The 10,823-nt window shown below is 36.1% G+C and overlaps 1 protein-coding gene across 1 annotated transcript; it reads left to right on the top strand.

Moving 5' to 3' along the window:
* Positions 1 to 224: 224 nt before the first annotated feature.
* On the top strand, positions 225 to 4,586 carry LOC114566231 (cytokine receptor common subunit gamma-like). The gene is made up of 7 exons (XM_028594555.1): positions 225 to 244; positions 859 to 944; positions 1,490 to 1,580; positions 2,878 to 3,050; positions 3,297 to 3,460; positions 3,828 to 4,010; positions 4,368 to 4,586. Exons 1-7 carry the CDS (start codon positions 225 to 227, stop codon positions 4,584 to 4,586), a joined length of 936 nt encoding a protein of 311 aa, XP_028450356.1.
* The last annotated feature ends 6,237 nt before the right edge of the window (positions 4,587 to 10,823 follow it).

Below are 10,823 nucleotides of genomic sequence, written 5' to 3'. Positions count from 1 at the left end.
CAGACTCAGGTGTTTTGGTTTGTCTAAAAGTATTATTCTAGAATGTATTTCTGAACAATTTTTAGTATCTTATTTTACTATATCATTTTACCACAACTGATGAAGACACAGAGATAAGCAAAAATGCAGTAATTTCCACACGTACGCACACAAAAAAAAACTGTCCGATTCGCTGGAAATGAGCTGAGCTGAATGACGTCTGAGACACAGATCAGTATCATGACATGACTCTGTCACGAACAAAGTATGTTTAAGCCCTTAATTTCTCCTCTTCTGCAGAATGCTTAACTGAAATACTGTCAATGTAGCCATGCTTACTTAAATTTAAAACGTTTGTGCACATTTTGATTTCATTTGATTAAGTCATAAACAACATACACATGACACGCTTGTCCAAATATTCAAAAAAGAAAAGCAAAGCCAAAGTTAATCAAAAAATCAAACCTTACAGGTAACACCTAAAAAGCATGATGTTTATTTGGCTTTTTCTCTACTTTCTTTTGTTAAAAAGTTAGGATGGTTAATGGCTTACTGTGAAGTGATTTAAAAAATCAAGTTTTCAGCACCAATTACGAGCCCTGCAGAGCCCGGAGAGTACACATCCGATGGACATACTCTGTCTTGCTGCATCAAGAACAGGGTTATAAGGGGTATGTTTAGATAACATGTTAGATAAAATAAACAGATGTGAGTAGGCAAAGTAAAAGTCAGAGTCCATTTGAGGGGCTCCAACACTACACATAAAGTCATTGAACCCACTCAGCCACCAATCACAGCGCAACACACAGAACATCCTCTTCAAAAAATCACCTGCTCAGATATCACAATGTAGAAGTAGATTAGTGTTGATGCTGAGAGCATCCTGTTTCTGTGTGCCACGATGCTGAAGAGACTGCTAATGCTTCTCTGTCTGACAGGACATGTGTTTGCCAGAGAAACCCCCGGTAAGAACATTTAAAATGTACATTTTGAATTATAGGTAAATTGTGTTCTCTGTCGTAGAGTTATAGTGTCTTTACCAAGGTTACTCTAACTGAAAGATGTTATAAGTAACTGTTTTTAGCCTATTTGGATGTGTCTGACCAATGAGTTATTACATTTGCTGAAAGGCTTTTGGTCTAATCATATTGTTGTTTTACATTTTACTATTTTGATGTGAAGCTGCTTTTGTTCATTCATTTTGTATCTATACTATTAGTTAATCCATATTAAACAAAAATTTTCACTATGTATGAGTGATTTTCACTTTATTTTTGATCACTTTTCTAAAAAACAAAATCAAGATTAGAAACAGCACAACTGCCTTCACATGTGATTAGGCCATAATATTGTAAATAATTATTCACTTGTGTGTGTGTGTGTGTGTGTGTGGTCTGCCATTAGTCTATTACCATTATCTATTAGCGTAGGTCTATATATGTGTAACCCTGTTTTTTGCTTGGTTCATGAAACTATTCTGCTAGTGTCAACCCTCTTGTGTCTCTGACAGATGTGGACTGTTTGGTGGTGCATCTGAAATACGTTCACTGTTCTTGGAATAAGCAGGGGACTCCAGAGGTCAATTACACCTTTTACGGCTGGTTTGTAATCATTAATGACAGTGACCCTGACAAACTCAAACACATTTTGTAATATCATCTGAAGGTTTAAATTCCCTAAAGGCCTTAAAGAGGGTTTAAACTACAATGAGCGCCCCTGCCCTGTGCGTGAGTACTGCCATGTCTGCCAGTCTGACAGCGAGAGCTCTGACTGCTCAACCTGCTCTGTCACCACCGACCAACACATAATGGATTTTAAAACATATGGTATCGAAAAAAGCATCGTTAGGAACCGGCATCAAAACTGAGGTATCGAAATTTGCACCGGATCGAAAGATTTTGAACGATGCCCAGCCCTACTTCCATCTCACAGTTTTAGTCTCATCTGAGGAAGAGAAGCAGCTTTCTGTTTAGGAGGCATCTCAATCAGGGTTGGGTCTCCTAAAACTTCCAAATTGTCTTAAACTGACACATCTCCTGCATGACTGCAGGGATAAGATAATTGATCAAGACATGCCTTGAAATGTTATTAGGCCATAATATTGTAAATAATTATTCACTTGTGTTATCAAATTAAATTAAAAGTAAAGCCATACTTCTTTGATTATGCACATTTTGCGTAGATTCCCTTGTCGTCATTGTGCTGCCATTTCCTCATTTTGTGTGTGTGTGTGTGTGTGTGTGTGTGTGCGCGTGCGTGTGTGTGGCCTGCCATTAGTCTATTACCATTATCTATTAGCGTAGGTCTATATATGTGTAACCATGTTTTTTGGTTAATTTTTTTCATGAAACTATTCTGCTGGTGTCAACCCTCTTGTGTCTCTGACAGATGTGGACTGTTTGGTGGTGCATCTGAAATATGTTCACTGTTCTTGGAATAAGCAGGGGACTCCAGAGGTCAATTACACCTTCTACGGCTGGTTCGTAATCATTAGTGACAGTGACCCTGACAAACTCAAACACATTTTGTAATATCATCTGAATGTATCAAACTGTGAAGAGTAAAATATTGGACTTCCATGAAAGAGACATTTTTAATCACATCACTTTTTTTTAAAGAATGAGCATGAGGTACACCTAACCTTGTCTCTTATTGGCTATCCATGCTCATAGCATAGTGATTAATCATATAGAAGCTGAGAGACCTCACTGTAAGTAGGAGTAACAGGCTTGATTTGTTTCTTATTCTTTAACACTGAGTACTTTTTTAGTTGGCTCTTCAGAGCATTAACTCTTGTGTAACAGGGCCTAGTATCTGAATGTAGCAAATTACAAAGAAAGACACCACCACCATCCTTTGCTTTGTAAGTGGAATGTCTAAATAGTTATTTCTTTACAGGTTCCACGGTGCCAACGTCAGTGAGTGCCCCTCCTATCTGTCAGAGAACAACATAAACACTGGATGTAACCAGCCCTATGGCTCACTACTTAATAGGTTCAACGACTTTTACACCAGACTGGTACATGAAAACCAGATTTCCGAGGTGAAGACACATGAGCTTAAAGAAAAAGGTATGCTTATTTACTGGGATTCAACATAACATTGGGAGGAATTTCCAAATAGTAAACCAATTAATGAAGGAGAATATTTTCTTTATGATTTTTTGATAACTACTGGTGCAGCGCAACTGTAACTTAAATGTAACAGGAAAAAAAATTCTAAGGTTGAAAATGAAAATATATTGTCTTAGTATGTCCTTATTACATTGTTATCACATCGTAAATTTTGTATCACTAAATGGTCTGTGTCGTCTCCAGTCAAGTTTAATCCACCAACCAACCTGACTGTCCGTTATGGATCTGACTCTAACCTGTGGCTCAACTGGACCCAGATTCGTTCTAATTGTGTGGAAAGTGAAGTTCGCTACAGGAACACCTGTGTTGCTTGTTATTTGTTACATTTCCCTTTTGCAGTCCAGAATGTTGTTGTTACACCATAATAAAAAGACTCAACATCTAAAATGTGAAGTTGCACCACAGCTTTATGTAAATTGCTCTATTTAAGTAAATAATACAGCCATACAAATGCAACATGATCATCTTAAGATAAACTGACTTTCACATCACATAAATTATAAACAGGTAAGTAAGTGGTCTTGAAGAGGATTCTTTTTTTTTCTGTCTCAGTCTAGACTGTCTCTTATTTGTTCTCAGTCTTGATTTTGACTTGAACCTACAGCCCTGACACCAGTTTCATGAATACGGGAACTGGGCGGTAAGCAGTTTGGAGGAACAATAAATCTCTTTTTCAGTCTTTGTTGACTTATGCACCCATCTCCTTTCTCACCTCTATCTTACTGTCCACAGTCCTCTCGAGTCAGTATTGGGAAGCAGGATTACTGCCTCAACTTGCCCTCCCGCAGTTCCCTGTATGAGCTGCAGGTGCGGAGCAGAATGGCGTACACCTTTGGACTTTCCAAATTCTGGAGTGACTGGACTGAGCCTGTGGTCTGGGGATCCAACAACAGCACGGTGAAAATTACCAAATGTCTGCTATCAAAAAGACCTAGAACTCACAATAGCTCGTACTGAAAGAATGAACCAATCAGTGACTTCTACTGCCAACCAACTGAAACGACAACATTACCAAACCAATCTCAGGCACAGAACCAGTATGTGGTATTTCCAGAACACTGAGCCGATGTGCCACATGACTTATTTCCTATAGTCTTCAAAAACGTGCATATTCTGATAAATATAAATATTTCTGATAAATGTGCAACAAATTTTGATGATTTTCAACATGTGGAATTGACATTTTCAGGCCAGAAATGTACCATCATGTGAGGTGACAGCCAAACAAGTCATACATGTTGTTCTTTTTTAAAGGATTGGTTTAAATTCCCTAAAGGCCTGAAAGAGGGTTTAAACTACAATGAGCGCCCCTGCCCTGTGCGTGAGTACTGCCATGTCCGCCAGTCTGACAGCGAGAGCTCTGACTGCTCAACCTGCTCTGTCACCACCGACCAAACCGACTGCTCCGTCTTCATCCCTGTGAACGAATCGGACCTGTCTACTCCCTGCTCCTCTTCCATCTCACAGTTTTAGTCTCATCTGAGGAAGAGAAGCAGGCATCTCAATCAGGGTTGGGTCTCCTAAAACTTCCAAATTGTCTTAAACTGACACATCTCCTGCATGACTGCAGGGAACAGAAAATGGATCAAGATATGTTTGGTTTCCCCCATGAGAAGAAACCAGATATTTGTTCAAGGCACTTAAAAAAATTGATTCAATTAAAGCTATTAATGTTACGGAATATCAACAAACTAATGCAGCAGTTACAGGTAAAAAAACTGATTATATTAACATATTTTACCACAAATAATAAATGAAATTTATATCACTTGTCATTAATGGCATGTATTTACTGGTACAGATAGGCCTAGCCTAGAAATCTAGACGCACACTAAATGTAATTTGCAGCCAGACCAACATCTTGATGTGGGTCTGGTTTGTCAGGCTAAGATTTATTTATTTATTTATTAGTTTATTTGACAGGGACAGTGTACATTAATTAACATTGCTGCAAATGCACCAGAATTAGCCAAAAGGCTATTTTTCATCCGTTATCCCTGGACAGATCTTAAAATTGTCTACCTAAAAAAAAACAATAAGAAGAAGATTACAGTGAACAATACAAATATAAAAGAGCAGTAAAACAGATTTAAATATTCAAATCCTGTTGATGAATACAGTGTACAGAATAAGTTTGCTGTAAGACAGACATTAGGTTAAAAAAGAAAAATATATATACACACATACATACACACATCCGTACATATATATATATACATATACATACATACACACACATACACACATACCCATACTCATACATACAGTATATAAAAACATATTAAACTACACATTGACACAAGTGAGACACAAGTGGCAGCACGGTTGGATTGAGGGAAGATAATACATATTCTTATTAATGCTGACATGTCTGATGTGTTATGAACCAGTTTTTTAGATGTTTTTTGAAGAGAGTGTAAGTGGTGAGTTCTCTGATGTTCTGAGGGACAGAGTTCCACTCCTGTGCTGCTGTGACTGAAAAGGCACTCTGACTAAATGCACTTTTCCGCAGAGGAACAACACAGTCTCCTCGGCCGACCCTCGTGTTACTCTCTGTGTGGTGTTCCTGATATTTACAAACTGACTGAGTGGAGGAGATGACAGGCCATGGATGATTTTGTATAACAGACAGAGGTTTGAATACTTGATGACATTTTCCCAACTTAAAAGCTTATGCTTTTGTAAAATAGCACAATGGTGATATCTTGAAGTTTTTTATCCAGAATTTTTATTGTCTGTTTGTAAAGTGACTCTAAAGGTTTTAGTGTTGTTTTATTTGCCTGTGACCAGGTTGTAAGACAGTAAGTAATGTGAGACAGAACCATACTGTGCATGAACATTTTAGCTGCGGAAGTGACAAGTGTGATCTTATGAACCGGAAATTTGCGATATTAAATTTGACTCGATTGCAGACCTTTTTATCTGTGATTTAAAAGTTAGTTTTGAGTCTATTAAGATGCCTAGGTATTTGAATTCTGACACAACTTGGATTTTTTCCCCTGTCACATAAATATCTGCCTGATTATTTGCAATGTTTGATTTAGAAAAGTACATTGAAACTGTTTTATTTACATTAAGTTTTAAGCAGGATTGAGTTAGCCATTCAGAGACATGTGCCATAGTCTGTGTAAGTTTTTCAGCAACTTGTTTTGAGTTTTTACCATGGGTATAGATGACTGTATCGTCTGCATACATCTGAATATAGGCGTCTGAACAAACTGAAGGAAGGTCATTTATATACAGTGAAAATAGAAGAGGCCCCAAAATAGAACCTTGAGGTACCCCTGTGGACATGGCGAGGGGGCGGTGAGTGGTAATCACTGACCCTGACTGACTGTGAGCGATTCGATAGATATGATTCTATCCATTTTATTGCATCTGAGGAGAAGTTAAATTTGCTTAGTTTGGTTAATAATATTTGATGATTTACAGTGTCAAAGGCTTTTTTTAGATCAAGAAACACAGCTCCAACCACGCCACCTTTATCCAATAAATGTTTGATATTTTCTATGAAAAAACAATTAGCAGTTTCCGTGGAGTGTTGAGTTCTGAAACCAAATTGCATTGAATGAAGGGAAAATGTAGTGATATTCAAGTGTGTGATTATTTGTTGGGAAATTAGTTTCTCTGCAACTTTTGACACTGTAGGTGTAATGCTGATTGGTCTGTAATTGTCCACTGACAATGGATCTCTGAAGATAGGCCTATATATTCATTACATTTACTGTACCAGAGTTTTCTCTTTCTCTATCAGTGGTCCGTACATTGCACTATATTAAGAGAAAAAAAAATTGAAATTACCCTCACATATCTGAAAAAGGGCATGTCAAACATCCTCTAATCCCTGATTTAAGAATGACTATAAGATAAACCTTTCTTGATCCCCAGAGGGGAAATACAGTTTGTTATAGTAGCAGAAAGACAGCAATAGTACAGATAAATAGAGAAAGTAAAAGAATAAATATTAAGAGGTATATAAAAAACTAAAGTAAGAGTTTTATATACAATTTAATAACGGTCAGCACCTATCAGTTATTCCTCAAACATAAAGTGTATTATTAAGAGAGACATGCATTTTTTTTCTGTGTTTTATAACATTTGTATGTGTTGTTTTAAAATTGTATGAAATTGATCAAATCTAATATCCCAATATTTTGGGCAAAATACATTGTTGGTGATGTCACAATATTCAACTATTTGTATTTAATGTGAAGTACTGACAAAAAACACAATGCATAAAGGCAAAGAAGATAGATAGATAGATAGATAGATAGATAGATAGATAGATAGATTTTTATTGATCCCAAAAATGGGAAATACAGTATGGTATAGAAAAGACCTTTACGACAGCAGTCGTGGTAAAAACACTATCACTTTTGTCCAAAGTGGCCGCTAGAATCAACACAAACTGAAAGTTACATATAGCCACTTTAAGCATTTCTCATTCACACTTTTGTTTAAAGGGACACCTTTTTTACTACATTTTTTTTTTACATGTGCTGTTTTTCACACGTGTCTGATTATTAACATGCTTCCACAATTGATCATTCAGGTAGTCATTCGTATATGAAAAAGAAAACAAATCTTTTGGCCTGAAATTGTAAACTGTAAAATTGTAAAGTGATTTGACAACTACAACTTACTTATTTGTGATGTGATGGATGTAAGATGATCTCTGAGAATAATAGAAAAAAAAAACAGTAGCTTTGTTTTTGAACAACTGCCAACTCCTACACAAATATTTGAATATTGGTCTACTGCTCCTCTAATACCTGCTCACCCACATGGTCATTGTATTGACATTTAACTTGATTTCTGGTCTTAGTCTTACTTATAATTTGGATGCAGCTGTGATGGTCTTGAGTCTTGACTATGAAGATTATGCACCATCATACAAGCCATGATTTTTTAATTGCTTTTAATGTAATATCAATTGTTGTATATAGTTTCAGACTCAGGTGTTTTGGTTTGTCTAAAAGTATTATTCTAGAATGTATTTCTGAATAATTTTTAGTATCTTATTTTACTATATCATTTTACCACAACTGATGAAGACACAGAGATAAGCAAAAATGCCTTTGCATTTTCAACATATAAAAGAAAAGAAAAAAGATCACAAAAAAACCACAGTAATTTCTACACGTACGCACACAAAAAACTGTCTGATTTGCTGGAAATGAGCTGAGCTGAATGACGTCTGAGTCACAGATCAAATGGCATGTTAAAAGTTGGTCACAGATGTTGGGATGAGTGCTTGTTCTTGATGAAATAAAATGAAAATTAAATCAGTTCAGTAATAACTTATTTGGTAGGTAACACTGGTAGTTGGCAAAAAATAACTGACACATTTGTGTTCTGGTACATATAAACAAAATTTCACAATGCAGTTATGATTTTATCTAACATTTTAGTGTATTTTGCCATTGCACAGAACGGACTAAGATCACAATTTTATGTTGATTTTGATAAGCTTACAAGTTGTAAGCATGTCTACTAGTGCTGTAGTACTTCCGACTCAAGACGTGTTTCTATTTGTCCCGGACTTGTCTTGGACTAGGCCGTTGGACTCGCAAATATTCTAGTTGGTCTCAACCGAGTCCAGCACTATATGCTTGTTTTTTCTAAAGTAACTTCCTCCCTCAAAAAAAAACCATTGATGAAGTGCGCTTGATCAGAAAACAGGTATTGGTTTAATTCAAAATCCATCTACAACAAGCATTGACATTGGTCGCCTGGTCTATGCCTTGCTGCGTCGTATAGCCTATCTCAATCATCAGGCATCAGTCATTTTAGTTTTAGCCACAGACACAATGTCAGCAAACACTTTGTACTATGGATTTTTCAAGACAAGTAATAAGTTCAAAATCAATTTTTAGGAACACCTGTGTTGCTTGTTATTTGTTACATTTCCCTTTTGCAGTCCAGAATGTTGTTGTTACACCATAATAAAAAGACTCAACATCTAAAATGTGAAGTTGCACCACAGCTTTATGTAAATTGCTCTATTTAAGTAAATAATACAGCCATACAAATGCAACATGATCATCTTAAGATAAACTGTCTTTCACATCACATAAATTATAAACAGGTAAGTAAGTGGTCTTGAAGAGGATTCTTTTTTTTTCTGTCTCAGTCTAGACTGTCTCTTATTTGGACTCAGTCTTGATTTTGACTTGAACCTACAGCCCTGACACCAGTTTCATGAATAGTACACCTAATACGGCCCAAATATACCAATTAGTAAGTTAGGTTAGTTAAATCAACAAAACAGGAGTCTGCCTACACAGTTACACACATTTTGAAAAGATTAGTTATAATAATAATACAGCTTACTAAAAGAATAGGTAGTCATTATGTCTTTAATTATTCAATAAAGAAGATTTGACGATTTGTCTGGGTGCTGTTGTAACCACTTCAGATGTAAGTATACCTTCTTAATCTTTATTTCAGAAACAGTTTCCTCTGACAGGAAACAGAAAACCCACAATACTCAACTTTGGAACAGCATGCATAGAAAGTCACACATATCTGATATCACATGAACCTGTCATGAACAAAGTATGTTTAAGCCCTTAATTTCTCCTCTTCTGCAGACATGCTTCACTGAAATACTGTCAATGTAGCCAATCTTACTTAAATTAAAAACTGTTGTGCACATTTTGATTTCATTTGATTAAGTCATAAACAACATACACATGACACGCTTGTCCAAATATTCAAAAAAGAAAACCAAAGCCAAAGTTAATCAAAAAATCAAGCCTGACAGGTAACACCTAAAAAGCATAATGTTTATTTGGCTTTTTCTCTTCTCTTCTTCTTTCTTTTGTTAAAAAGTTAGGATGGTTAATGACTTACTGTGAAATAGACTTTTTTAAGAGTGTTCTTTTTTGCAAGTCCTTTTTGACAACTGATATAAACCTCAAAACTCATAAAAAGTGTTGAAACAAAATATTCTGACTTTGTTATGCAACATTAAATACTGTTCAAGCTAAGATTGCAAAACAGAAATGTGTCCAATATATAGTTGTTTATTATAGGCCTACACTTCTTTGCCATAGTTTAAAATGATTAGTTCCTGTAGCTCTAGAGCTTTCAGAGTTAACGTTGGTTTAATACCAGTGATTGCTGCCCTACGTCCATGCCATCATACTGTATTCAATACACTAGCCCAGGTTTTGAGAGATCCATCTCTAAGATTTATTTCTTCACCTCAGTATCTCTCCACCTGCTCCTCTTCCACCTCCACTGTTCCTGTCTCAGCAGGTTTCTGCAAAGAAAGCATCTGGATATCCAAAACCTTTACAATTTTTCTTTTCTATAACCTTTGTAGCAAACTGTGTTTGCATTTTGACAGCAAAATGTGTTTGCATTTTGACAGCAAAGGATTTGATTTTCAAAAACACGATGAGCTTTAAGTTGTTTGTGAGGTAAACAAAAATGTAAATGCCAGGGCTCTGCTGTTCACTTACTTCAGCAGTAGACCAAATGTACATGGCTGTTGCAGCAATGCATAAAGGTGCCCACTTAGTTCCCTAGGCCTACTAAACTAAGCACCATTTTTGGAAGTTAAAAACAGGTTATACAACTGTGGAAAAGACTGTTATAGGTTTTGATGACCAAATAAATGTAGTGTGTGGTTTCACTTATATTTAATTTAAGAAATGTTTTACAAATTGTCTGTGTGTGTTATTTCACATTACAGCCATACGG

This window comes from Perca flavescens, chromosome 13 (assembly GCF_004354835.1).
Source record: "Perca flavescens isolate YP-PL-M2 chromosome 13, PFLA_1.0, whole genome shotgun sequence".
NCBI classification, from domain to species: domain Eukaryota; kingdom Metazoa; phylum Chordata; class Actinopteri; order Perciformes; family Percidae; genus Perca; species Perca flavescens.
Note: the sequence above shows the minus strand (reverse complement) of the source record. Positions and strands in the feature narration are given on the sequence as shown.

Excerpts from the sequence above, each read along its gene's own strand:
- LOC114566231 (XM_028594555.1), top strand. The coding sequence starts at position 225 with ATGACTCTGTCACGAACAAA. Across the intron at positions 3,051-3,296 it reads ACATGAGCTTAAAGAAAAAG|TCAAGTTTAATCCACCAACC; the intron begins GTATGCTTATTT and ends TGTCGTCTCCAG. Across the intron at positions 4,011-4,367 it reads GGGGATCCAACAACAGCACG|GATTGGTTTAAATTCCCTAA; the intron begins GTGAAAATTACC and ends TCTTTTTTAAAG.